We start from the raw sequence: 23,166 nt of genomic DNA on the forward strand, positions 1-23,166 counted from the left end.
CACCCACCCTGCTTGGTTTTTTGGTTGTTCAATTGCATTTGCCTGCTATTTTTCAGCGGTCTTATGTTCATAGACCTCTTGTTTACACGGCTGCATTGTTTTAGTTACAACTTGTTTTTATGTATGGTGATTCTGGTACTCCTCCTACTGCTTGTGCACCAACTGATCTGAGCCCGCCTCCGGCTCGGGGTGTATGCTGCTAGGGAGGAGCTAACTTTTTTATGTTTACTTAGTGTCAGCCTCCTAGTGACAGCAGCATAACCCATGGTCCTGTGTCCCCCAATGAAGACTCAGAGAAAGAGATTTTACGGTGAGTACACAAAAATCCTACTTTTTTTCAATGAAGCTGACATTAAATTAAACAGAAATACACTCTATACCTTGCTAATGTGGTAAATGACTATTCTAGCTTCAAATATCTGTTTTTTAATGCAATATCTACATGGGTGTATAGAGGCCCATTTCCACCACTCCAGTGTTCTAATGGTACATTGTGTTTGCTAACTGTGTTAGAAGGCTAATGGATGTTTAGAAATCCCTTAAAAACCCTTGAGCAAGTACCGTATGTTAGCACAGCTGAAAACAGTTTTGCTGATTAGAGAAGCTATAAAACTGACCTTCCTTTGAGCTAGTTGAGAATCTGGAGCATTACATTTGTTGGTTCCATTAAACTCTCAAAATGGCCAAAAAAAGAGAACTTCATGTGAAACTCGACAGTCTATTCTTGTTCTTAGAAATGAAGGATATTCCATGCGAGAAATTACCAAGAAACTGAAGATTTCCTACAATGGTGTGTACTACTCCCTTCAGACGAGAGAAAAAACAGGCTCTAACCAGAGTAGAAAGAGAAGTGGGAGGCCCCGCTTCACAACTGAGCAACAAGACAAGTACATTAGTCTCTAGTTTGACAGATCCATGCCTCACAGGTCCTCAACTGGCAGCTTCATTAAATAGTACCCGCAAAATGCCAGTGTCAACGTCTATAGTGCAGAGGCGACTCCGGGATGCTGGCCTTCAGGGCATAGTGGCAAAGAAAAAGCCATATCTGAGACTGGCTAATAAAAGTAAAAGATTAATATGGGCAAAAGAACACAGACATTGGAGAGAGGAAGATTGGAAAAAAGTGTTATGGACAGACGAATGGAAGTTTAAGGTGTTTGGGTCACACAGAAGAACATTTCTGAGATGCAGAACAGCTGAAAATATGCTGAAAGAGTTCCTGACGCCATCTGTCAAGCATGGTGGAGGTAATGTGATGATCTGGGGCTGCTTTGGTGCTGGTAAAGTGGGAGATTTGTACAAGGTAAAAGGGATTTTGAATAAGGAAGGCTATCACTCCATTTTGCAACATCATGCCATACCCTGTGGACAGTGCTTGATTGGAGCCAATTTCATCCTACAACAGGACAATGACCCAAAGCACACCTCCAAATTATGCATGAACTATTTAGGAAAGAAGCAGGCAGCTGGTATTCTCTCTGTAATGGAGTGGCCAGCCCAGTCACCAGATCTCAACAATATAGAGCTGTTGTGGGAGCAGCTTGACCGTATGGTACGCAAAAAGTGCCCATCAAGCCAATCCAACTTGTGGGAGGGGGGGGGAGGGGGTTGAAATATCTCCAGATTACCTCCGCAAATTAACAGCTAGAATGCCAAAGGCCTGCAAAGCTGGAATTGCTGCAAAGGAGCATTCTGTGACGAAAGCAAAGTTTGAAGGAGAAAATTATTATTTCAAGTAAAAATCATTATTTCTAACCTCGTCAATGTCTGGATAATATTTTCTATTCATTATGCAACTCAGTTGATAAATAAAAGTATGATTTGTCATGGAAAAGACAACATTGTCTGGGTGACCCCAAACTTTTGAACGGTAGTGTATAAGTACAGGTCACATGCAGCATATCAGAAAGACCCTAGCGTGAGAAGCATGACTAAGACCATATAGAAATGCAAAAGAAAACATAAAAGATAGAGTGCAGGAATCCATACAAGGTCCACTACTTGGACAACCACTTCTCACTCCACGTTTCCCCCAATTAAAATAAAAAAGCTCATACCAAAAGGCCAATCTCATTTATATGTATAAATATATGTGTGGTCAATATAAAGGACTGGCACATGACTTATTTCTTCCGAAGACAATACTAAGGACCAGGGGGCACTCACTGCGAGTGGAAGAAAAGCGATTCCGACAGCTAAATAGGAAAGGGTTCTTTACAGTTAGAGCAGTCAGACTGTGGAATACCCTACCACAAGAGGTAGTAATGGCAGATACTATAACAGCTTTCAAAAAAGGGCTGGATGATTTCCTCAGTACACACAACATTGTTGGTTATAAATGACTTAGTGACTAAATGTAGAACTGGTGGAGGAAGGTTGAACTAGATGGACCTAAGTCTTTTTTCAACCTTAGTAACTATGTAACTATATACCTCCACTGGTGGCGCCTTCCAGAGGTGTCAGCGTTTGCATTCTTAGGGCTCATGTGATGTCATGCAAGCACCATGTCCAATCACTGCGGCTTCGATCAGCGCTCTCACTCCCAGGGCTCATGTGAGGTGTGACGTCATGCAAGCACCATGGCCAATCACTGTCGGCTTTGATCAGCGCTCTCTCTCCCGGGGATTATGTGAGGTGTGACATCATGCAAGCACCATGGCCAATCACTGCCGGCTTCGATCAGCGCTCTCACTCCCGGGGCTCATGTGAGGTGTGACATCATGCAAGCACCATGGCCAATCACTGCCGGCTTCGATCAGCGCTCTCACTCCCGGGGATTATGTGAGGTGCGACATCATGCAAGCACCATGGCCAATCACTGCCGGCTTCGATCAGCGCTCTCACTCCCGGGGCTTATGTGAGGTGCGACATCATGCAAGCACCATGGCCAATCACTGCCGGCTTCGATCAGCGCTCTCACTCCCGGGGCTTATGTGAGGTGTGACGTCATGCAAGCACCATGGCCAATCACTGCTGGCTTCGATCAGCGCTCTCACTCCCGGGGCTTATGTGAGGTGTGACGTCATGCAAGCACCATAGCCAATCACTGCTAGTTTCTCTCTCATATGAGTTACTCAACAGAAAGTCGGAACTGCTGCTGCCGCTCTCCTCCTGTTGATTACTCCTAAATCCAAAGGTGGGAGAGAGAAGCCGGCAGTGATTGGATGTGGTGCCTGCATGACATCACAACCTCACATGAGCCCCGAACTCCGACCCCGTTGGACCTGTGCTATCACCGGAGGTGAGTATGAGCTTTTTTAATTTAATTGGGGGAAACATGTGACGTGAGAAGGGGTTATCCAAGTAGTGAGCAACCCCCTATAAGGCCTCTGCCACACTCACGTGAAATTCACGCACGTGCCGAGAGACACGTATTTCCCCTGCGTGTTGCGTGCAGGTAAGTACGTGTCTCTGGTACGTGCGGGCCACGTGTGTTCTATGTGTGCTATCTGTGATAGCACACGTAGAACCGGTAATTTACATACTCACCTGGTCCTTCCTGCTGTCCGCGCTGCTGTCCGTGGTGCTGATCCTCGGACTCCAGCCCTCCCGTCTCCCCGCTGCTGCTGCTGCCAGGCAGTGAAGTGAATATTAAATGAGAATAATGAGTGGCGGTCGGCAGCAAGTGGCAGCAGCAGCAGAGACAGGAGGGCTGGAGAAGGTGAGTAAATGTTTTGGTTTTTGTTCACTGACACGTGTGTTTTCTCCGGCGCGTGTCACATGGGACCGCATCCACACTACACCCGTGTGGTACGGGTGCGGGCCGTGTGACACCCGTGCTGCGGGAGAAAACACTGACATGTCAGCGCTTTGAAAAACGCACACACGTACAAACGCACACGGACACACGTTCCGTGTGGTTTTTATATGTGTGGCTGCTACAATAGGGTAGCATTGCTTAACGTGTCTCCGTGCCACCGGAACGTGTAAAAAATGACAAACACGTACCGGCGGCACGGATGTGTGTCGCAGGCCTAAGAAATAGACAACAGGAAAAATAGGCAAGACAGTTAATAGCCCCAAGTGATGGCACAATGCAGTAATAATGCATGAAATAATCAGTATGCATATGTATACAGCGGGTGAAATAAGTAATGAACTTGTTACCAATTTTCTAAGTAAATATATTTTGAAAGGTTCTAATGGCATGAAATTCTCACTAGATATTGGTAACAACCCATCCTATCCACACAGGCAAAGAAAGCAATCTTTAGGTGTCCATAAATTTAGTCATGTGTAATAATGAGAAATGACACAGGAAAAGTATTGAACACATGAAGAATGAGAGGTCCAAAATGCCACGGAAAGTCATGACATCAGCAGGAATAAAAAGTAATCTTGCTACTGTGACAAATAATATAAAGTGATGGCCTATAAAAAGGTGTCTCATTACCACCATGACTAGGTGCCACTGCTAATCTCTTCCGGCAGACGGGTACAGAGTCTAAGGCTATGTGCACGCGCTGCGTTTTTTTGACGCTGCGTTTTTGGCCGCTAAAAACGCACCCGCGACAAAAAAACATGGCAAAAACCGCATGCGTTTTTGCCGCGATTTGGTGCGTTTTTGGCTGCGTTTTGCTGCGTTTTTGATCTCTGCGTTTTTCTGCGTTTTTCCAATGCATTGCATGGGGGGAAAACGCAGAAAAACGCAGGAAAGAATTGACATGTCCATTTTTTTTTTTAAGCTCAAAAACGCAGCTTAAAAAAAAAGTCGTGTGCCGGCAGCAAAAATGAAAACTCATAGACTTTGCTGGGGAAGCAAAGTCATGCAGTTTTGAGGCCAAAAACGCACCTGAAAAACGCGCAAAAACGCCGCGAAAAACGCACTTTGTGAACTTACCCTATGCCTGTGCCAGCACCTTACTTACTGACATACAGTTAGGTCCAGAAATATTTGGACAGTGACACAATTTTCGCGAGTTGGGCTCTGCATGCCACCACATTGGATTTGAAATGAAACCTCTACAACAGAATTCAAGTGCAGATTGTAACGTTTAATTTGAAGGTTTGAACAAAAATATCTGATAGAAATTGTAGGAATTGTACACATTTCTTTACAAACACTCCACATTTTAGGAGGTCAAAAGTAATTGGACAAATAAACCAAACCCAAACAAAATATTTTTATTTTCAATATTTTGTTGCGAATCCTTTGGAGGCAATCACTGCCTTAAGTCTGGAACCCATGGACATCACCAAACGCTGGGTTTCCTCCTTCTTAATGCTTTGCCAGGCCTTTACAGCCGCAGCCTTCAGGTCTTGCTTGTTTGTGGGTCTTTCCGTCTTAAGTCTGGATTTGAGCAAGTGAAATGCATGCTCAATTGGGTTAAGATCTGGTGATTGACTTGGCCATTGCAGAATGTTCCACTTTTTTGCACTCATGAACTCCTGGGTAGCTTTGGCTGTATGCTTGGGGTCATTGTCCATCTGTACTATGAAGCGCCGTCCGATCAACTTTGCGGCATTTGGCTGAATCTGGGCTGAAAGTATATCCCGGTACACTGCAGAATTCATCCGGCTACTCTTGTCTGCTGTTATGTCATCAATAAATACAAGTGACCCAGTGCCATTGAAAGCCATGCATGCCCATGCCATCACGTTGCCTCCACCATGTTTTACAGAGGATGTGGTGTGCCTTGGATCATGTGCCGTTCCCTTTCTTCTCCAAACTTTTTTCTTCCCATCATTCTGGTACAGGTTGATCTTTGTCTCATCTGTCCATAGAATACTTTTCCAGAACTGAGCTGGCTTCATGAGGTGTTTTTCAGCAAATTTAACTCTGGCCTGTCTATTTTTGGAATTGATGAATGGTTTGCATCTAGATGTGAACCCTTTGTATTTACTTTCATGGAGTCTTCTCTTTACTGTTGACTTAGAGACAGATACACCTACTTCACTGAGAGTGTTCTGGACTTCAGTTGATGTTGTGAACGGGTTCTTCTTCACCAAAGAAAATATGCGGCGATCATCCACCACTGTTGTCATCCGTGGACGCCCAGGCCTTTTTGAGTTCCCAAGCTCACCAGTCAATTCCTTGTTTCTCAGAATGTACCCGGCTGTTGATTTGGCTACTCCAAGCATGTCTGCTATCTCTCTGATGGATTTTTTCTTTTTTTTCAGCCTCAGGATGTTCTGCTTCACCTCAATTGAGAGTTCCTTAGACCGCATGTTGTCTGGTCATAGCAACAGCTTCCAAATGCAAAACCACACACCTGTAATCAACCCCAGACCTTTTAACTACTTCATTGATTACAGGTTAACGAGGGAGACGCCTTCAGAGTTAATTGCAGCCCTTAGAGTCCCTTGTCCAATTACTTTTGGTCCCTTGAAAAAGAGGAGGCTATGCATTACAGAGCTATGATTCCTAAACCCTTTCTCCGATTTGGATGTGAAAACTCTCATATTGCAGCTGGGAGTGTGCACTTTCAGCCCATATTATATATATAATTGTATTTCTGAACATGTTTTTGTAAACAGCTAAAATAACAAAACTTGTGTCACTGTCCAAATATTTATGGCCCTGACTGTATACGTCTGAAGTTCTCCTTTTGTAAAAAGAGGTTCCTCAGCAGTTGCTGTGCGCATCATAGTCCCATGCCACAGCTGCTGCAGCGCCTCTTTTCTACTGAATTAACATCACACCACACGTACATACAGAAATAAGGCAGCATGCTGTTTTTTGTCTTTGTGATGTTCCTACTTGTGATATATAACCAGTCAATCATATTCATGCAGTCAGTTCTGGTCGGAAGACGGTGATCCACATATCTGACAAGACTAGCAGCCATGGCTCGGGAAGTGAGGTGGACAAAGACAGGGAATCTGCTGTGGAAAAACCCAGAGTCACAGGACAGAAAATATCTGTATCCTCCAGTGTAAAAAATCGCACTCTTCTCGAGGCAAGGAATGGCGATAATAAAATCAAGACAGGTGAGATATTTAATGGAGCAAGTATATGACATACTTAAGATCTAAGACCTGGTGATCCTACATTGTTTCCTTAATAAGTCTACAATTCAGATTACTTTTAATATCTTTATAGAGGTTGGAGCTCTGATTTTTGGATAGAGTACAACATAACCTGTCTATGCAGCCATAGTTAAGTCCCCTCCACCTGCAGCCGCTGCTGAAGACTGAGTTATATAGCTCTAATAAGTCTGCCTGTAATAAGAGTTTTAGCTCCCCCTAGTGGCAGCTCCCGGCAGGAACATTTTTTTAAAGGGAACACATCAGCAGTTTTTATACCCCATATCTATGATCAATTTTGAATGTTTTGGGGCGGTTATAAAAAATTAACATTTTGGGAAATATAAAACTGAAATACATCAGATGGGTAAAAAGAATAAGGAGGGAAATAAAGAATAATTGCTACAAGTTACTAAACTTACAATGGCCGCTACAGTTCACATCACCGTAATGTTTAGCGAAGGAAATCTATCCGTTCTTAGGTATTTTTTATTGTGCCTTTGTGTAGGAGCCATTCTACCTTCTACAACTTTGGACCCAAGACGAAATCTGGAAGCAGCACCAGGTATATTGCTGATCTTCTATTTTTCTAGATACAAAAACAGCTTTTTTTAATTTTCCTGCTATTGAATGACAGATGTGGATGGATTATAGAGGTTTTTGAGTACGAGAAATGCTATTTACCTGCAGATTACTCCTATTTCTTCCTATATCTGCAGGTAAATAGCAATTATCATAGTGACAGGATCCCTTTAAATAATGACGGCCCATAGATGGCTTCAATATTCAATCTGTAGGGGTCCAACCGCTACCGGTCAACTGCTGATCAACAGAATAAAGGGGCTGGGACATTCCATCACAATATATACACAGCTATTGCTGTGCCTCGCATTGGTCCTCTGTAGCACCGGCGTCTCTGCAGAATTGCCGACTTACCTCTCCGGCTGGCTCGCATCCTCCCCTGCACTCCCCAGGCCATCCACGTGTGCTGCTGCCTCCTTCCCCTCCCGGGCCCTGTACATGCCGCACAGGGTTCCTGGGAGTGCACCTAAGACACATGCGCACTTAACAGCCAGTGTGCTATTTCCTGGAAATGCCTCTCAGCCTATGGCTGAGAGGCACAGTGTATTTAAGGCAACCTCCCATTAGGGGAGGTGCCTGCGCAACACATTCAGTTAGTCAGTATACCAGTCTGCTAGCTAGTTGTCAGGTCCTCTTAACCCTGTGTCCATTTCCAGCACATACCTTCCCATACTTGTGTGCCCCTGCCTTGCTCACCATTCCTGTCCGTCCCCACCTGTCCAGCCTGCCTCAGTCACCCTGCCTGTACCCAGTTATTCCTGAGTCCGTCACGTGCCCTGGGGGTCAGCTACCACAGTCCCGGTCACTGCCCTGGGAGTGGTACCTGGCATCCGCCTCGCGGTGGGCGTTTAAGCCCCTCCCACTAAAGAGTGAGCCCAGGTCCACCATGTGGTCCAGTGAGTCCACTAAGGCTACTTTCACACATCCGGTTTTTGCTATGCGGCACAATACGGCGCTCTGCAGAAAAACCGCAACCGTTTTTTTTTGCCGCCGGTTGCGGGTTTTTTTGCATAGACTTACATTAGTGCCGTATTGTGCCGCATGGGCTTGCATTCGGTCCGTTTTTTGCCGCATGCGGCAGATTTAGCCGATGCCGCGGCCGGATGGAACGTTGCCTGCAACGTTTTTTGCTCTGGCAAAAAAAAAACGCATCGCGCCGCATCCGGCCGCTGCGGCGCATTTTTCAATGCATGCCTATGGACGCCGGATGCGGCGCGATGCGGAAAAAAACGCATCCGGCCGCCACATGCGGTTTCTTCCACTGCGCATGCTCAGTAGCATGCCGCAACCGGAAAAAAACGGACCGGCCGCATGTAAAAACTTAGGCAAAGGATGCGGTGTTTTCGCCGCATCCGTTGCATAGGTTTCACAGCCGTATTTAGCCGCACGGCTCAAACCGGATGTGTGAAAGTAGCCTAATCCAGCTTGCTGCCCTTACACTGCAAGCTTTACAACCGCTGTCTTATTAAAGGGAATTCTGGAGATCCCCACAGTGATTTATCAAAACTGCAGAAAGCAGCCTCTAAGCAATACATTACTGGAATCAGGCTTTCTCCCCCTATATCATGCTGCTTTCAGATGGCAATGCAAAATGTCCAATAATGAGAAATTGTGTCTGATAATAGGCTACAAGATACCAACCAGACAGATATCCTAGCAGCAGGCAGTGAATGATCGTTTAATGTTTTTGCTACTATTTATACTTTGCCACGTCTATCCATGTTACAATGAAATTATTGCAGTTTTCATACGTGCATTTTCCCGTTATAAAGAACAATCAGGCACAGATAATTGATGATTTTTTCATGGATACAGTGAACACTTTCTTATTGAGACATATTCTTCATTTTTCTAGACACTGTTTCATCAAAAATGGACAAAGTGGAGAAGAATTTCTTAGTCTCGAAAAACACTGTAAAGGGAAACGGACACCCTGCGCCTGAAGCAGGTAACTTTCAGATTCTTTATGGCCGATAGCCACAAGTCAAAAGGCTGCACTGCTTGTTTCTGATGACTAAGTGTCATTTGGAAGATCTATGCACACGTCACACAGGCACTGTGCACACGTCACACAGGTACTATGCACACTATGCACTATTTTCGGGTATATACGTTTTCTGCAGGTGGACACCAAAACATAGTCGACTACGTTTTGGTGTCTGCCTGCAGAAAACGTCTGTGCCCGAAAATAGTACAAAACAGAGCACACGCTAATGTAGTCTGCTCCATTACAGTCAATGGCCCTGTCGGCGCATGTGTCAGAAACACGCTTTGCGGGGTGTGGGGGGGGGTGTTCAGACGGATGCCCCGACGGGACCACTAAACGCAAGGCAAAACGCAGTGTGAAAGGGGCCTAATTGGAGGTATTTGCTAATATTATTACACCTACTACATATTGAGATAGGATCTTGGAGAAGGGAATATTCCTTTAAGTCTCAAGCCCTGTGCGCATGCTACGGTTTTTGCCGCGATATTTTTCATTTGCTGTTTCAACAATGTAAAAACAGAACATTATAAAAAGTAGATTTCCCATACAGTATTTGTGTTTGCTTTCAGGAGCGGTTTTGCCATTGGCCCTCGGTTTGGCGATTACTTCTTTGCTGCTGTTGATGGTGGTTTGTCGTCTCCAGCTGGTGAGACAGAAGCTGAAGAAGGCTCGTCCATTAACTTCTGAAGAGTCGGACTATCTGATAAATGGCATGTATCTGTAACGCTTGTGCCCCTCTGTTTTCCGGCCCCTGCATACCTTAACTTATTGTCCATACACCCGAAATCTGAAAATACTTGGAATAATTAAAGGGACCATATCCTCATTTTTTGTTTCTCTTTATGTGGTAATGAGAGGAAAGTAAATGTAAGCATATTACTATACTGTTCTTTGGATAAATGTCATTGTGGATCGAAAAATTAATGTGTATGTAACCCTTTAGGTGATACTAAAACTTTCCACATTCCCCACTAGTGGTCTGATAATATTAAATATCTTTATTATGAACTTGCTGCTACAGTCAGGGCCAGAAATATTTGGACAGTGACAAGTTTTGTTATTTTAGCTGTTTACAAAAACATGTTCAGAAACACAATTATATATATAATATGGGCTGAAAGTGCACACTCCCAGCTGCAATATGAGAGTTTTCACATCCAAATCGGAGAAAGGGTTTAGGAATCATAGCTCTGTAATGCATAGCCGCCTCTTTTTCAAGGGACCAAAAGTAATTGGACAAGGGACTCTAAGGGCTGCAATTAACTCTGAAGGCGTCTCCCTCGTTAACCTGTAATCAATGAAGTAGTTAAAAGGTCTGGGATTGATTACAGGTGTGTGGTTTTGCATTTGGAAGCTGTTGCTGTGACCAGACAACATGCGGTCTAAGGAACTCTCAATTGAGGTGAAGCAGAACATCCTGAGGCTGAAAAAAAAGAAAAAATCCATCAGAGAGATAGCAGACATGCTTGGAGTAGCAAAATCAACAGTCGGGTACATTCTGAGAAAAAAGGAATTGACTGGTGAGCTTGAGAACTCAAAAAGGCCTGGGCGTCCACGGATGACAACAGTGGTGGATGATCGCCGCATACTTTCTTTGGTGAAGAAGAACCCGTTCACAACATCAACTGAAGTCCAGAACACTCTCAGTGAAGTAGTTGTATCTGTCTCTAAGTCAACAGTAAAGAGAAGACTCCATGAAAGTAAATACAAAGGGTTCACATCTAGATGCAAACCATTCATCAATTCCAAAAATAGACAGGCCAGAGTTAAATTTGCTGAAAAACACCTCATGAAGCCAGCTCAGTTCTAGAAAAGTATTCTATGGACAGATGAGACAAAGATCAACCTGTACCAGAATGATGGGAAGAAAAAAGTTTGGAGAAGAAAGGGAACGGCACATGATCCAAGGCACACCACATCCTCTGTAAAACATGGTGGAGGCAACGTGATGGCATGGGCATGCATGGCTTTCAATGGCACTGGGTCACTTGTGTTTATTGATGACATAACAGCAGACAAGAGTAGCCGGATGAATTCTGAAGTGTACAGGGATATACTTTCAGCCCAGATTCAGCCAAATGCCGCAAAGTTGATCGGACGGCGCTTCATAGTACAGATGGACAATGACCCCAAGCATACAGCCAAAGCTACCCAGGAGTTCATGAGTGCAAAAAAGTGGAACATTCTGCAATGGCCAAGTCAATCACCAGATCTTAACCCAATTGAGCATGCATTTCACTTGCTCAAATCCAGACTTAAGACGGAAAGACCCACAAACAAGCAAGACCTGAAGGCTGCGGCTGTAAAGGCGTGGCAAAGCATTAATAAGGAGGAAACCCAGCGTTTGGTGATGTCCATGGGTTCCAGACTTAAGGCAGTGATTGCCTCCAAAGGATTCGCAACAAAATATTGAAAATAAAAATATTTTGTTTGGGTTTGGTTTATTTGTCTAATTACTTTTGACCTCCTAAAATGTGGAGTGTTTGTAAAGAAATGTGTACAATTCCTACAATTTCTATCAGATATTTTTGTTCAAACCTTCAAATTAAACGTTACAATCTGCACTTGAATTCTGTTGTAGAAGTTTCATTTCAAATCCAATGTGGTGGCATGCAGAGCCCAACTCGTGAAAATTGTGTCACTGTCCAAATATTTCTGGACTTAACTGTATATAAAGGGGATTGAAGGAGGTCAGCGCTCAGAAGTGTACGTTCTGATGTAATGGAGCTCTATATGCTATACCAGCTTATTACTTTGGGTTCAGGTGCCAGAATATTGGTCACTGATGAAAAACTTGATTACAGTTTTATCGGTGGCAAAAGCTTAGACTTTCATGCACCTTTTTTTTTTTACCAAGTTACATTAGAAATGCCTGAAGATCAGTGTTTACTGCAATATTTCTGTGGATTTTCAGCATTGGATTTAGAACATGTCTGAGATGACTAAAAAGCTCATCATGCATTTACAAACCACTAGTGCTGAGTGAGCACTGCCATGCTTAGACTCATAACAACCCGGTGAAGCTCGGATGGGCGCAACACAAGCACCTGAGTATAATGGAAGTCAATGGGTGACTCAAGCGTAATTCCAGGAAAAATGCTTAAGTTCTCCATAGACTTCCGTTATACTCGGGTACCCAAGTTGCGCCCATCCAAGCATCCAACAGCTTATTATGAGTACTAAGCACAGTAATGCCCACTCATCACTAGAAATCACATTTTTGATTCCTTGCTCCTTTCAATTTATAATGTATCTCCAGTTTTGATGGACCTTAGGGTGGATGCACACTGTCATTTTTGCTGAGTGTGCTATTTGACCAATGGACGGCACACTAATCCAATAGTAACTGATGTTCCAGTGCACACCAACATTTTTTTTTTTCTAATAGACAGATGATCCGTAGGGAAAAAAAAAATGGCAGCATGTACTAGATCGGACTAGTGCATGTCAAGAGAAGGAAACTATTATGCTCCTACCCAATACAGATGAGCAGTGCGAATCCCAACCGCAAGTTTCAGATGAGACTGGTGAGAGTTTTAGCCCTTGTGCTGGGGAATCTATTCTCCTGTGTCCCCTGGTCTCTAGTCACTTTTAGCAGCGATGATGTGCCGTCTATACAGCCAGTCCTTATAGCCTCCGTGGCAATTATGACCAATGATGAGCGAGCAAGCGTGCTCGACACTCGATCAAGCATTGGGTACGCTCAGATGCATAGTTTGTGAACAATCCAATACAAAGCGCCGGCTCCCTTCACTGAATGATGGGAGCCGACACCCCAGTGAGAGCCGCTAGCAGTCTCTGCTTGGAGGTAAAAACAATGTGTTGGGATGCTGTGTGTAGAAAAAAGAAAAAAAATCCCACCCTCTCCCGGAAATGCTCTGCTTATGGCTGGCTGTATGTGGGCAGAGACCAAAACTGGGAGCCAGTACCCCCAGGGAGAGCTGCTTACATCTCAATGACTCTTACTGGGGGTAAAATCACGTTTGGATGCGGTGTGTAAAAACATAAGAAAAAACACCATCCCCAGCAGTAAATCCTGTATATGGCTGTATGTGGGCAGAGAGCCAAACTGCCCAATAGTTGACTTCCATTATACTCGTTACTTGAGTCGACCCCGTCAGACCTGCTTGATCCCGAGTACTCTCGAGCATTTTAGTGCGCGTTCATCATTAATACATACATGTACCGTACGTGACTGCCAATAAGGGGTTACAGCATTCAGGTGCATATAGACAAAATACCATCAGTGCAGGAAGCCGGGACCACTGGAGCGTGGGGGAGTAATATGCATGACTATAGGTTACATCTAATTTTTATTCCATTTCTTCCTCATGTCACATTTTCTTGAAATACTAGAAACTCACCATCTGTTCTCCTACTGGAAATGATTTTTTCCCTCAGATTTGTATATTTGTAAATAGGTAAAGAGGACATTGACCTGCAAACCAGACCTCTTTGCTCCACTTGCCCATGTTTAATGTACAGTGGGCATGGTCTGCTACTCTTCATGCATACACAGGTCATACATGACGTGTAGGGATTGTGTGTACACAGGGGACAGTTCTTACACCAGAGATATGTCTACATTTACGTTTCCATTTCTATCAGTACTGCAGAAATGTTCCAACTATTCCCATTTATATTCATAGAATGTTCCGGGCTGGCAATAATGCGCCAAAGGTCACCTTTCATTACTGCACTGAAGATAAGGAAACAGATGAACTTATTTACTTCCATTTCTCCTATAGATTATCAGTGTTCCCATGTGCAGTCATAGGACAGTAACATCCAACCACATTCACCGAACAGACCAGGGTGATCATCAATGGTCTAAAGTGAACATCTGAGCTGTGGTTTTATGTCAAGTGCTGGGGCAGCCGTCTAAATAGTAAATATCTTTCTGTCTCACTGAAAACCGAATCCATTGCATGAAAAGTGTGAACAACTTACTGTAGCCCCACGTGACAGATTTGTTTCCGAAATCTCGGCCACAGATGATCACTTCTGGGGTTATTTGTGTAAACCCTATTGAGAAGAATACCTGCATCCCATCTGGTAGAGGAGAACACACTGTTACAGTTCTCCAACGCCCCGATATTTTAGGTACACTTCCTCACAATCAGAGGTAATCATAACTGGAAGCGCTTTGAGCAGTTCCCAATGCGGTTTTCCCTGTAGCGAGCAGATGGTGTTCTGCCATTTCTTGATGGAAGGTTTGCTTTGTTGTACTCTGCCTTTACAGTACTTCCAGCAAACCTGAATACTAAACTGTTATGTGCCAGTCAGATTCTCCCTGTGATAATGTCTAAATTAAGGGTTATACGAGTACGTGACACCTAGACGTGCTGTGCCAGAATCCAGCAGTTTTCTCAAATTTAGCACCTGTTCCATAGACAACAGCATCTACTGTACAAGGGGGAATTAACATGTAGGTTATGACTTCTGAGCTGACAGGCAGAACAATAATTTGTCTCTATTTTCATGCCGTGAACCGCATTCATGTCACAGCCTTTAGCATTAAGACAAAAGACGTACAGGCGCATTTTGGGGTTTTGTACTTTATTTGGCAAAGCGTAACTGCATAAACTGTTTGAGAATATGGTTTACACAGCACGTGCTGTACACAGCAGTGATCTATAAACTGCAGCAACAGAAAAAGCTCGGATGTAGCAGAGGCTGCCAAGTGTTACCAATGAAAACTATTTCGTATGTGTTGGATATGACCAGCATCGTTCCAAGTAGTCTACAGCTGGCTCTGATGCACTGGGCTATGAGTGTCATGACCTGGTGGCACAGAGACTAGAAAGGACAGAAATATATCCCGGTGGTAAGATTAAGCTGCTGACTGCGTCCACATGCTATTCTACGACACCACGTCAAAAAGCTCAGTTGTATATGTTTAGCAGCATTTAGCGGAAACTTGACGTTATGCATTGTAGTGTCATTTGGTGGCGGTCTGAAGACGATACAGTGATGCTGACATTATATGTATCCAGAAATTAAAACAAAATAAGTGCTTTTTTTTTTTTATAGTTCGCAATATTGAGTATCTGCATTGTCGGTCAAACACTCCGACACTTTCAAACCCATAAACAAAAATAAGGAGATCTTAAATTAGAATATTTCAAATGTGATCTGCACAGTTTAACAATATTTTTAAAAGCCAAAAGGAAAAAAAAAAAAAAGAAAAAGAAAAAAAACTAAACAAACAAAACGAAACAACTTCCATGCCAATTCAGCAGGGGGAAAACAAAAATCCAGAAGAAGCTGCACTGCCGATGAGTCTGAAGAAGCTTTTGGAGGTGCAGGAGAGCACCACACCATAACACTATGTTTGGATCGGAGTGATGGAGCTGTTACAATTCATCCCTGAAAAGACAAAAAGGGAATTAGAAAGCTTTGCTACTGGGAGGTGTGCCAGGAAAGAACATGGAGAAAAGCAAAGCAACAAAGTAAAAGCTTGTTATAGTAAGTATCTTATTAAGAGACAACACAAAAGTGATGCAGAGCAGAATAAATAATGTGCCGCGTAGCAAACTGGAGGCTTATCTCAAGTGACATGTTTTCTTAATTGCAGCATTTGGGACCACAGTGAAATACATTTTCTTACATTGAAATATCCATTGCCATTATATTGTACCTCTAGACGGTCCAATTGGATTAAAGCTAAAAATTATGTCCAGAAGATAAATTGTTATTTTTATGCTCTACTTAAAGTGTACCTCCAAAACTGAAATCTTAAATGCTCCTGTGCAAGTAAACGTCTGCTGGATTCTAACTCAGAAGTAGCTAGTGTTTGTCATATTAAAATGGGGTCCCAGCTTGATGCCAGTTTTGTCAATTATTAGCTTACACCTCAGGCTGCTTTCACACTACCTTTCTTTAACATGCATCATGAACTTTTTTTGCTGCAAAAGCGGATCCTGCTTTACAGCAAAAAAACGCAAGCAAACGCATGTGTTATTTTGCAGGATACTGTCACTTTAAGTTTATAGGCGGGCAATGTAGTCATGTGATCGGGAGTCAGTGGAACTGAACGTGAAATACTGGGAGCCGAGCTGCGGAGGCTCGTAACCAAGGTAAACATTGGGTAACTTGCTTGGATACCCGATCTTTACATTGGTTACGAGCGTCTGCAGCTGCTAGGAGGCGGCTGCCTGCTCCCTGCACATGTAACCAAGATAAACATCGGGTAACTAAGACCGCGGTTACCCGATGTTTACCTTGGTTACGAGCGTCCTCCGCTCTCAGGCGGGGGAGAGTGGAGAGAGAGGGAGGGAGGGAGGTGGAGAAAGGGACTGATCACACCAGGCTGGTTTCTGGGCATGCTCAGTAGAGCAAGCAGGATCTTGTCTATCAGAATGCCAGCGTTCACATGCGTTTGCATGCTGTTTAGTCAGGATCCAGCAATTTGTAGTATTTGGAAGCAGCTCAAAAACGCTACAAGTAGCGTTTTTGAAAAAAGTTAAAAAACTGCAAGTCGCTGGATCCTTACTATAACGCACGCAAACGCAGGTGAACGCATGATGACGCGAGTCCATTGCAAATGCATTGAAATGAAAACGCATTTGCACTGGATCCGTTTTTGCGTTAAAAAAACGTTCATGACGGATGTTAAAAAAACCTAGTGTGAAAGCAGCCTTAATGAGAAACTCGCGTACATGCAGTCCAATCTTTGGGCAGCATACTATAAAGCTATAGAAAACGTGAAGCTCAGCCAAGCCTGGCTGCGCTAAATGATGCCATCCCACACGATAATCCCAAAAGTAGGACCACCATGAAATTCCCTTGTGAAGGCTTCTTCATGGCTTTGCCCTCTGGTTATCACTGCATTCACAACAACATAGTAACAAAAAGGACACCGTTGCACTCTGTAGTGTTAAAACATGTGGAACAATGAACATGGGAATATAACCATGCATTACTGCTATGAAAAACATGCTAAAATTTAGATACACAAAATAGCCAATTTTTGATGAACCTGGTAGCCAACCTCTTTTTGTTGGGTCCCTACCAAACTAATACCTCTCTTCTGGTTGAAAAAAACCTACAATTTACGGGCAGACAGGACCATGCAAATGGAGAATTAGAATAGCCCAAGCACGAGAGCAGGAGTGCTACACTGTCACTGCAGCCAGACAAAAGCGGGAATCACAGCTAAACAAGATAGACCTCCAATGCAATCTACACGTGCACCATTATAGTCTCTAAGACGGGTGGCGTAACGTCAGTGAAGAGGGCTTCATAAGGGAACATCCCACCAGTCCATTTCCCAGGATTATGGTGTGGTGTAATATATAGTTGCCAGACAACCATCACTAACAGCTCGACGTTACATTGATTTGGCTGTGAACCAAGTGGTATGGCTATTTCTCCTCAATGTTCCAGGAGAGCCTTTAATGTGTCATTGCCAGGTCGTGTGTTACTTGTGCGGCTGTGTGCAGCCTACATGCCATAAACCTGCTCCAATGGCGTGCAGCATCTCCAGATTAGTCTCCCTTTGAGCACTGAACACATCCGGGACATCATTAGACCCCGATTGCCAAGAAAGCTCTCAACTGGTAATGTGGATGATTTGTGTGCACAAGTGGATCGAGTATGGCAGAAGAGTTCTCGGACAACCAATAATATCCTGACTGATATGTATATTTCTGCATATGGCACTCATACCTGTTACTGAATAAATAGACACATAAGAGGGAAGTTTAGCTGGCGCGAGAATATAACTTGTCTTCTCCCCCCTTTTCTTAGGACATATTGATTATTTGGAAGACATATTTAATGCTTTTTATTCCAGAATGGCTAAACTATTTTACATATCTATAATATACTTATTGTATTATCGCTCTTTGAAAAATAAATAAATTGCTTATAAATTACAAATCCCAATGAACCACATATAGACAGGAGCCATTTAACACTGAATATGGTTCTTTTATACGCAGGTAAAAACAATGCAAATGTAGCTGTGAGACCAAATGCTGAATTAAATAAAAACATGTTGCAAGAAAAAAAGGCAGAGCTATAAAAGATTGGCAAATATTGCTGACTAGCATGTGGGCCCTTTGCTTTCCAAAAGCCATGCACACCATTTATTTGTAGGTGTTGTAGGATAGGGGTAACAATTCATCATACATTAGTGTTAAATGGTATGGAAGTAGCAGAAAGCAGTGACAGCAGCAAATGCAGTCGTTCCAGTCATCTGCTAATATCCAGACCTTTCACCTTGTGTGTAACTGGAGGGAGAAAGAGTGGGACAGAAAATCACTTCCACCTTGACCATTGCTTTTCTTTGTCTGTTAAAGGCACATAGATCACCCCCATCAGAGGTTTCATTTTGACACTTCCGTCTTCTAACTTATCGTATTGCTCCAACATTTGGTTTCCTCCGGCAGGTCCGACAGGTAGGATTAATCTTCCTCCAGGTTTAAGCTGATCTATAAGCTGGAAAAGCAAATCACAGGATAAATAAATAAGATAGAAACAAGTGCAATTTTAAGAGCCTCAGTGCCCCAAACACTTAAGCTGGGTTCACACACAACGACAATGACGTCGCTGTTAAGTCACCATTTCCTGTGACTTAACAGCGACCTTAGATGATCGCTAGTAAGCTGTCAAACATGTAATTTTAAGCAGCGACGGAGCAGCGATCATAGCGACCTCGACGGTCGTTGTGCGGTGTCACACACGTCGCTATGCGACGACTCAGACCTTGATAGAGGCGTGGTGTTTACCCCTAGACATGTTTTGCGTTGCCTCTTTTCACGCCCCTCTGTTCCGATTGGTGATTGCTACAGCGCCTTTGTGTTGCCTTTTTTCACGCCCCTCTATTCCAATTGGTGATCACTACAGCGGCGCCTGATTGGGTGAGCGTGCCAAACAAAGGAAGACGCAGTAGTGCTTTCATTCATTCTATTTCATTTCATTCAGATCCACAAAGAACGACACACTAGCGACACCAGACAATCTACTACGTGGAACAAAGAATGGAACTTAAAGAATGAAATCACTGTAACGCCTTCGGCGAGGTACCCAATCGGAACGCTGTTGTAACCACCAATCGGAGTCGTAGGGGCGTTGTAAAATACACCGCAAAAACACGGCCTTGTCCTGCCTTCAGTCCTACGTCACTGCCTTCAGCGTCGTCGCGACCGTCGCTGCTGCGGTGTCAAACACAAGGATGCTGAGCTTATCATCATGGTGCAGCGGGATAGCAGCGATCAAAAAATGACCTGGAATATTCAGGAGCGAGCAGCGATTTCGCAGCAGGGGTCTAATCGTTGTTATGTGTCACACACAGCGACATCGCTGTTGAGGTCGTTGCTACGTCACAGAAAATGGCGACTTAGCAGCGATGTCGTTGTCGCTGTGACACCACCTTTACATTTCTAGCCTTTGTGCAGTATTGAACCTGAGAAAACGCACTGGAAGGACAGAATATTGGTCTAATGTCTCACTCGCACGGAACAACCCTGGGTATGAGCCCTCTGGTTCTCTAATGTGGATGGAATGAGTGTGGATACAGTGTAATATCCAGCACTGGACTCAGCTGCTGCAATCAATGCTACGAAGAGCGCTGTACTCACTCCCACCCCCTGCACTGCCCCTGTTGCTGGCGATGCCAAGAAACAGTAGTAGGATACGTCATAAGGAAAGCACCAGGTATGTTAAGGAAAGCACCAGGTATGTTCACCACACATGGGCCACATTTTGTTTCTCCAGGAGTGCTCCGTGGCATGGTTGTACTGATGGTGAACAGCACGCTCCTCTATGCAGCTTGTAGAAGCAGCTTGGTTTCTGCAGCATGTGAAGAGCGGGGGGGGAACCAAGCTGGCATGATCTCAATTGAGATTTTTAATAAGAATAGCAAAATTTCTTGTGTTAACATTTAAAAACTTGAAAGAACACTTCAATATTTTACGAGTGCTCCTCGACACTTGTTGCTGTTAATCAGTTGATACAAGTAGGTAAATGCCTCTATCAATGGTAAGCTTAAAAAGGGAAGGTATCGCGGTTTTTTATTTTTGTATTAAAAATAGTGATTAGGAAATCAAGTATTTCTAATACAAAATGAAAATCGCAGCTTATTTAGTTTTTATGTAATTCTTATTTTACTGGAGGCACTGGGGGCTGCCATGCTGGATTTGCTGTGTGTGTGTGTAACGACAGTAACTCCTTCCTTTATGGCAGCCCCTGTGCATAGACTCTGATAGTCGCGCTCCGACCCCATGAAGTACGTTACAGTGGGCGTCTGCTGTGACCTGGACGCGCCCCCTGGGCTGTCCAGAACACAACAGAGGGAGGAGACCAGCGCCATCATTGTGGAGCTCACAGCGTGTGCTGTTTGCCCCACTTTATTACCCCTGTCACCCGCCGGGATGTGTGAGCACGGGCCGCCTCCCCTCCCCTCGTTACTGTCTCCGATGACATCCCATCTCTCCGTTCTCCCCAGCCCCTGCTCTGCCCCAGCTACTGCCGCCACCCCTCCCCCCGCCGTTACCCTCTCCAATGACACCCCCTCCCTCCGTTCTCCCAAGTCCCCGCTCTGCCCGCTGCCGCAGCTCCCCCAGCTCTGCCCGCCACTGCTGTGTGTGTGTGTGTGTGTCACAAGGTCCCCATCAGGGGTGATTGTGAGTGTGTGTCAGCGCTTGCGATGCTGTGCAGTGAGCTTCCAGGACCTGCGAGAGGATCACATGGGAAGCATGTGATATCTCCGGATATTGTGAGTGTGTGCGCGCGATTGTACAGGTATGTGCGATATCGTGAGTGTGTGTGAGTGCATGCGATCGGATGTGTGAGTGCATGCGATCGGATGTGTGAGTGTATGCGATCGGATGTGTGAGTGTATGCGATCGGATGTGTGAGTGTAAGCGATCGGATGTGTGAGTGTAAGCGATCGGATGTGTGAGTGTAAGCCGGACGCAGGGGAGGATGGCATGCAGCACAGCTGCCTGGAGCGCCCACCGGAGGTCACAGGGAGGAATGATGTGAAAGGTGTGTGTGTGTGTGTGTGTGTGTGGCACAAGGTCCCCATCAGGGGTGATTTTGTGTGTGTGTGTGTGTGTGTGTGGCGCACAAGGTCCCCTTCAGGGGTGATTGTGTGTGTGTGTGTGTGTGTGTGTGTGCGCGCGCGACTGCATGTGAGTACCTGTGTGTACCGGTGATACTGTCTGCAGGGTTGTTTATCTAATCCTCTCCTGTGTGATACTGTCTGCAGGGCTGTGTATCTAATCCTCTCCTGTGTGATACTGTCTGCTGAGCCGTGTATCTAATCCTCTCCTGTGTGATACTGTCTGCTGAGCTGTGTATCTAATCCTCTCCTGTGTGATACTGTCTGCTGAGCTGTGTATCTAATCCTATCCTGTGTGATACTGTCTGCTGAGCTGTGTATCTAATCCTATCCTGTGTGATACTGTCTGCTGAGCTGTGTATCTAATCTTCTCCTGTGTGATACTGTCTGCTGAGCTGTGTCTCTAATCCTATCCTGTGTGATACTGTCTGCAGAGCCGTGTATCTAATCCTATCCTGTGTGATACTGTCTGCTGAGCCGTGTATCTAATCCCATCCTGCGTGATACTGTCTGCAGAGCCATGTATCTAATTCTCTCCTGTGTGATACTCCTGCTGTCCTTGGTGACACTTTAGACATTTCTGGTCACCAGGAAAATGGCTGTGCACTGTGTCCTTACATGTCATTCTCTGTTATCTGTTGTAAACACTCAGATTAGGAGGGGGGAGGCGTGCCATCACACACAGGAGAGCAGACTCCGCCCACTTTACGGCAGGCTGTAATCTGAGCTTTTTATACAGTGGAAATTCAGTAGGATTTCAGAAGCTGCTCCCCCTAGTGTTTAACAGTGGAAATATCAAACTTTTTAATTTTTTTTTTATATTTTGCACAATTAAAAAAAAATAATAATATTTAAACAAAACATTTAAACATTATTACTTTACATTTTTTCAGTTATTATATTTTTTTTTTTTGACGATACCTTCCCTTTAAGAGAAAACCTCACAGGATTACATGTCCTCCTATTTATACATCATGTTTTCGAATGTACAATAAACTTTGTAAGTTCCTCTGAGCGAACTCAAATGGTAATTTCTCAGCTCCTAGGATGAAAGCTACATCTCCTGACGTGTGAGAGAAATAACTAACAATCCATTTTCAGATTCTTCTTTACAGCCAAAGATTGTACAGAGCAATATATTTACCAAAGACTAGAAGAATAAAGTACTTACAGCTTGTGGTACAACTGGTGCGGCGGCTCCAACGTGAATAGCATCATATGGTGCTTCTTCAAGATAACCCATTCTTCCATCGCCAACTATAGACACACACAAAAACACGACATAAGAAGATCACATCAGGCTGTCGTCTGTTGTACTGACCACACAACTGATTCACGAGCAGGGTTCACACACATGCCAAGCACGCTCTCGTGTAAGGGCTTGCACACAAACCCTGCATGCTCTCTTGTACTGGCTCACACACATGCCCAGCACGCTCTCTTGTACTAGCTCACACATACGCAGCGCTCTCTCGTGTATGAGCTCGTACACATACCCAACTCTCTCTCTCATGTATGGGTTCGTACACATACCCAGCACTTTCTCTTGTATGGGCGCGCG

The 23,166-nt window shown here is 44.3% G+C and overlaps 2 protein-coding genes across 4 annotated transcripts in view; one reads left to right on the forward strand and one right to left on the reverse strand.

Annotated features, from left to right (window-relative positions):
* Window positions 1–10,361, forward strand: part of LRP11 (LDL receptor related protein 11) — a 46,849-nt gene extending 36,488 nt beyond the window's left edge. Inside the window, exons 5-8 of the mRNA XM_075339813.1 lie at window positions 6,736–6,930; window positions 7,475–7,531; window positions 9,404–9,496; window positions 10,105–10,361. Coding sequence (XP_075195928.1) covers window positions 6,736–6,930; window positions 7,475–7,531; window positions 9,404–9,496; window positions 10,105–10,259 — 500 coding nt within the window. The 3' untranslated portion in view covers window positions 10,260–10,361. The remainder of the gene's footprint in view (window positions 1–6,735; window positions 6,931–7,474; window positions 7,532–9,403; window positions 9,497–10,104) is intronic.
* A 4,716-nt stretch (window positions 10,362–15,077) lies between these two features.
* The window catches only part of PCMT1 (protein-L-isoaspartate (D-aspartate) O-methyltransferase), a 70,448-nt gene continuing 62,359 nt past the window's right edge, over window positions 15,078–23,166 (reverse strand). The window contains exons 6-8 of one of the 3 annotated variants that reach the window (XM_075339814.1): window positions 22,777–22,862; window positions 18,810–18,979; window positions 15,078–15,904 (exon numbers count right to left, since the gene is read on the reverse strand). In XM_075339814.1, coding sequence (XP_075195929.1) covers window positions 15,892–15,904; window positions 18,810–18,979; window positions 22,777–22,862 — 269 coding nt within the window. In that variant the 3' untranslated portion in view covers window positions 15,078–15,891. Of the gene's footprint in view, window positions 15,905–18,753; window positions 18,980–22,776; window positions 22,863–23,166 lie in introns of all 3 variants that reach the window. The other 2 variants (XM_075339816.1, XM_075339815.1) reach the window with 2 other exon arrangements.

The sequence above is a fragment of the Anomaloglossus baeobatrachus genome, chromosome 3, assembly GCF_048569485.1.
Source record: "Anomaloglossus baeobatrachus isolate aAnoBae1 chromosome 3, aAnoBae1.hap1, whole genome shotgun sequence".
NCBI lineage: Eukaryota > Metazoa > Chordata > Amphibia > Anura > Aromobatidae > Anomaloglossus > Anomaloglossus baeobatrachus.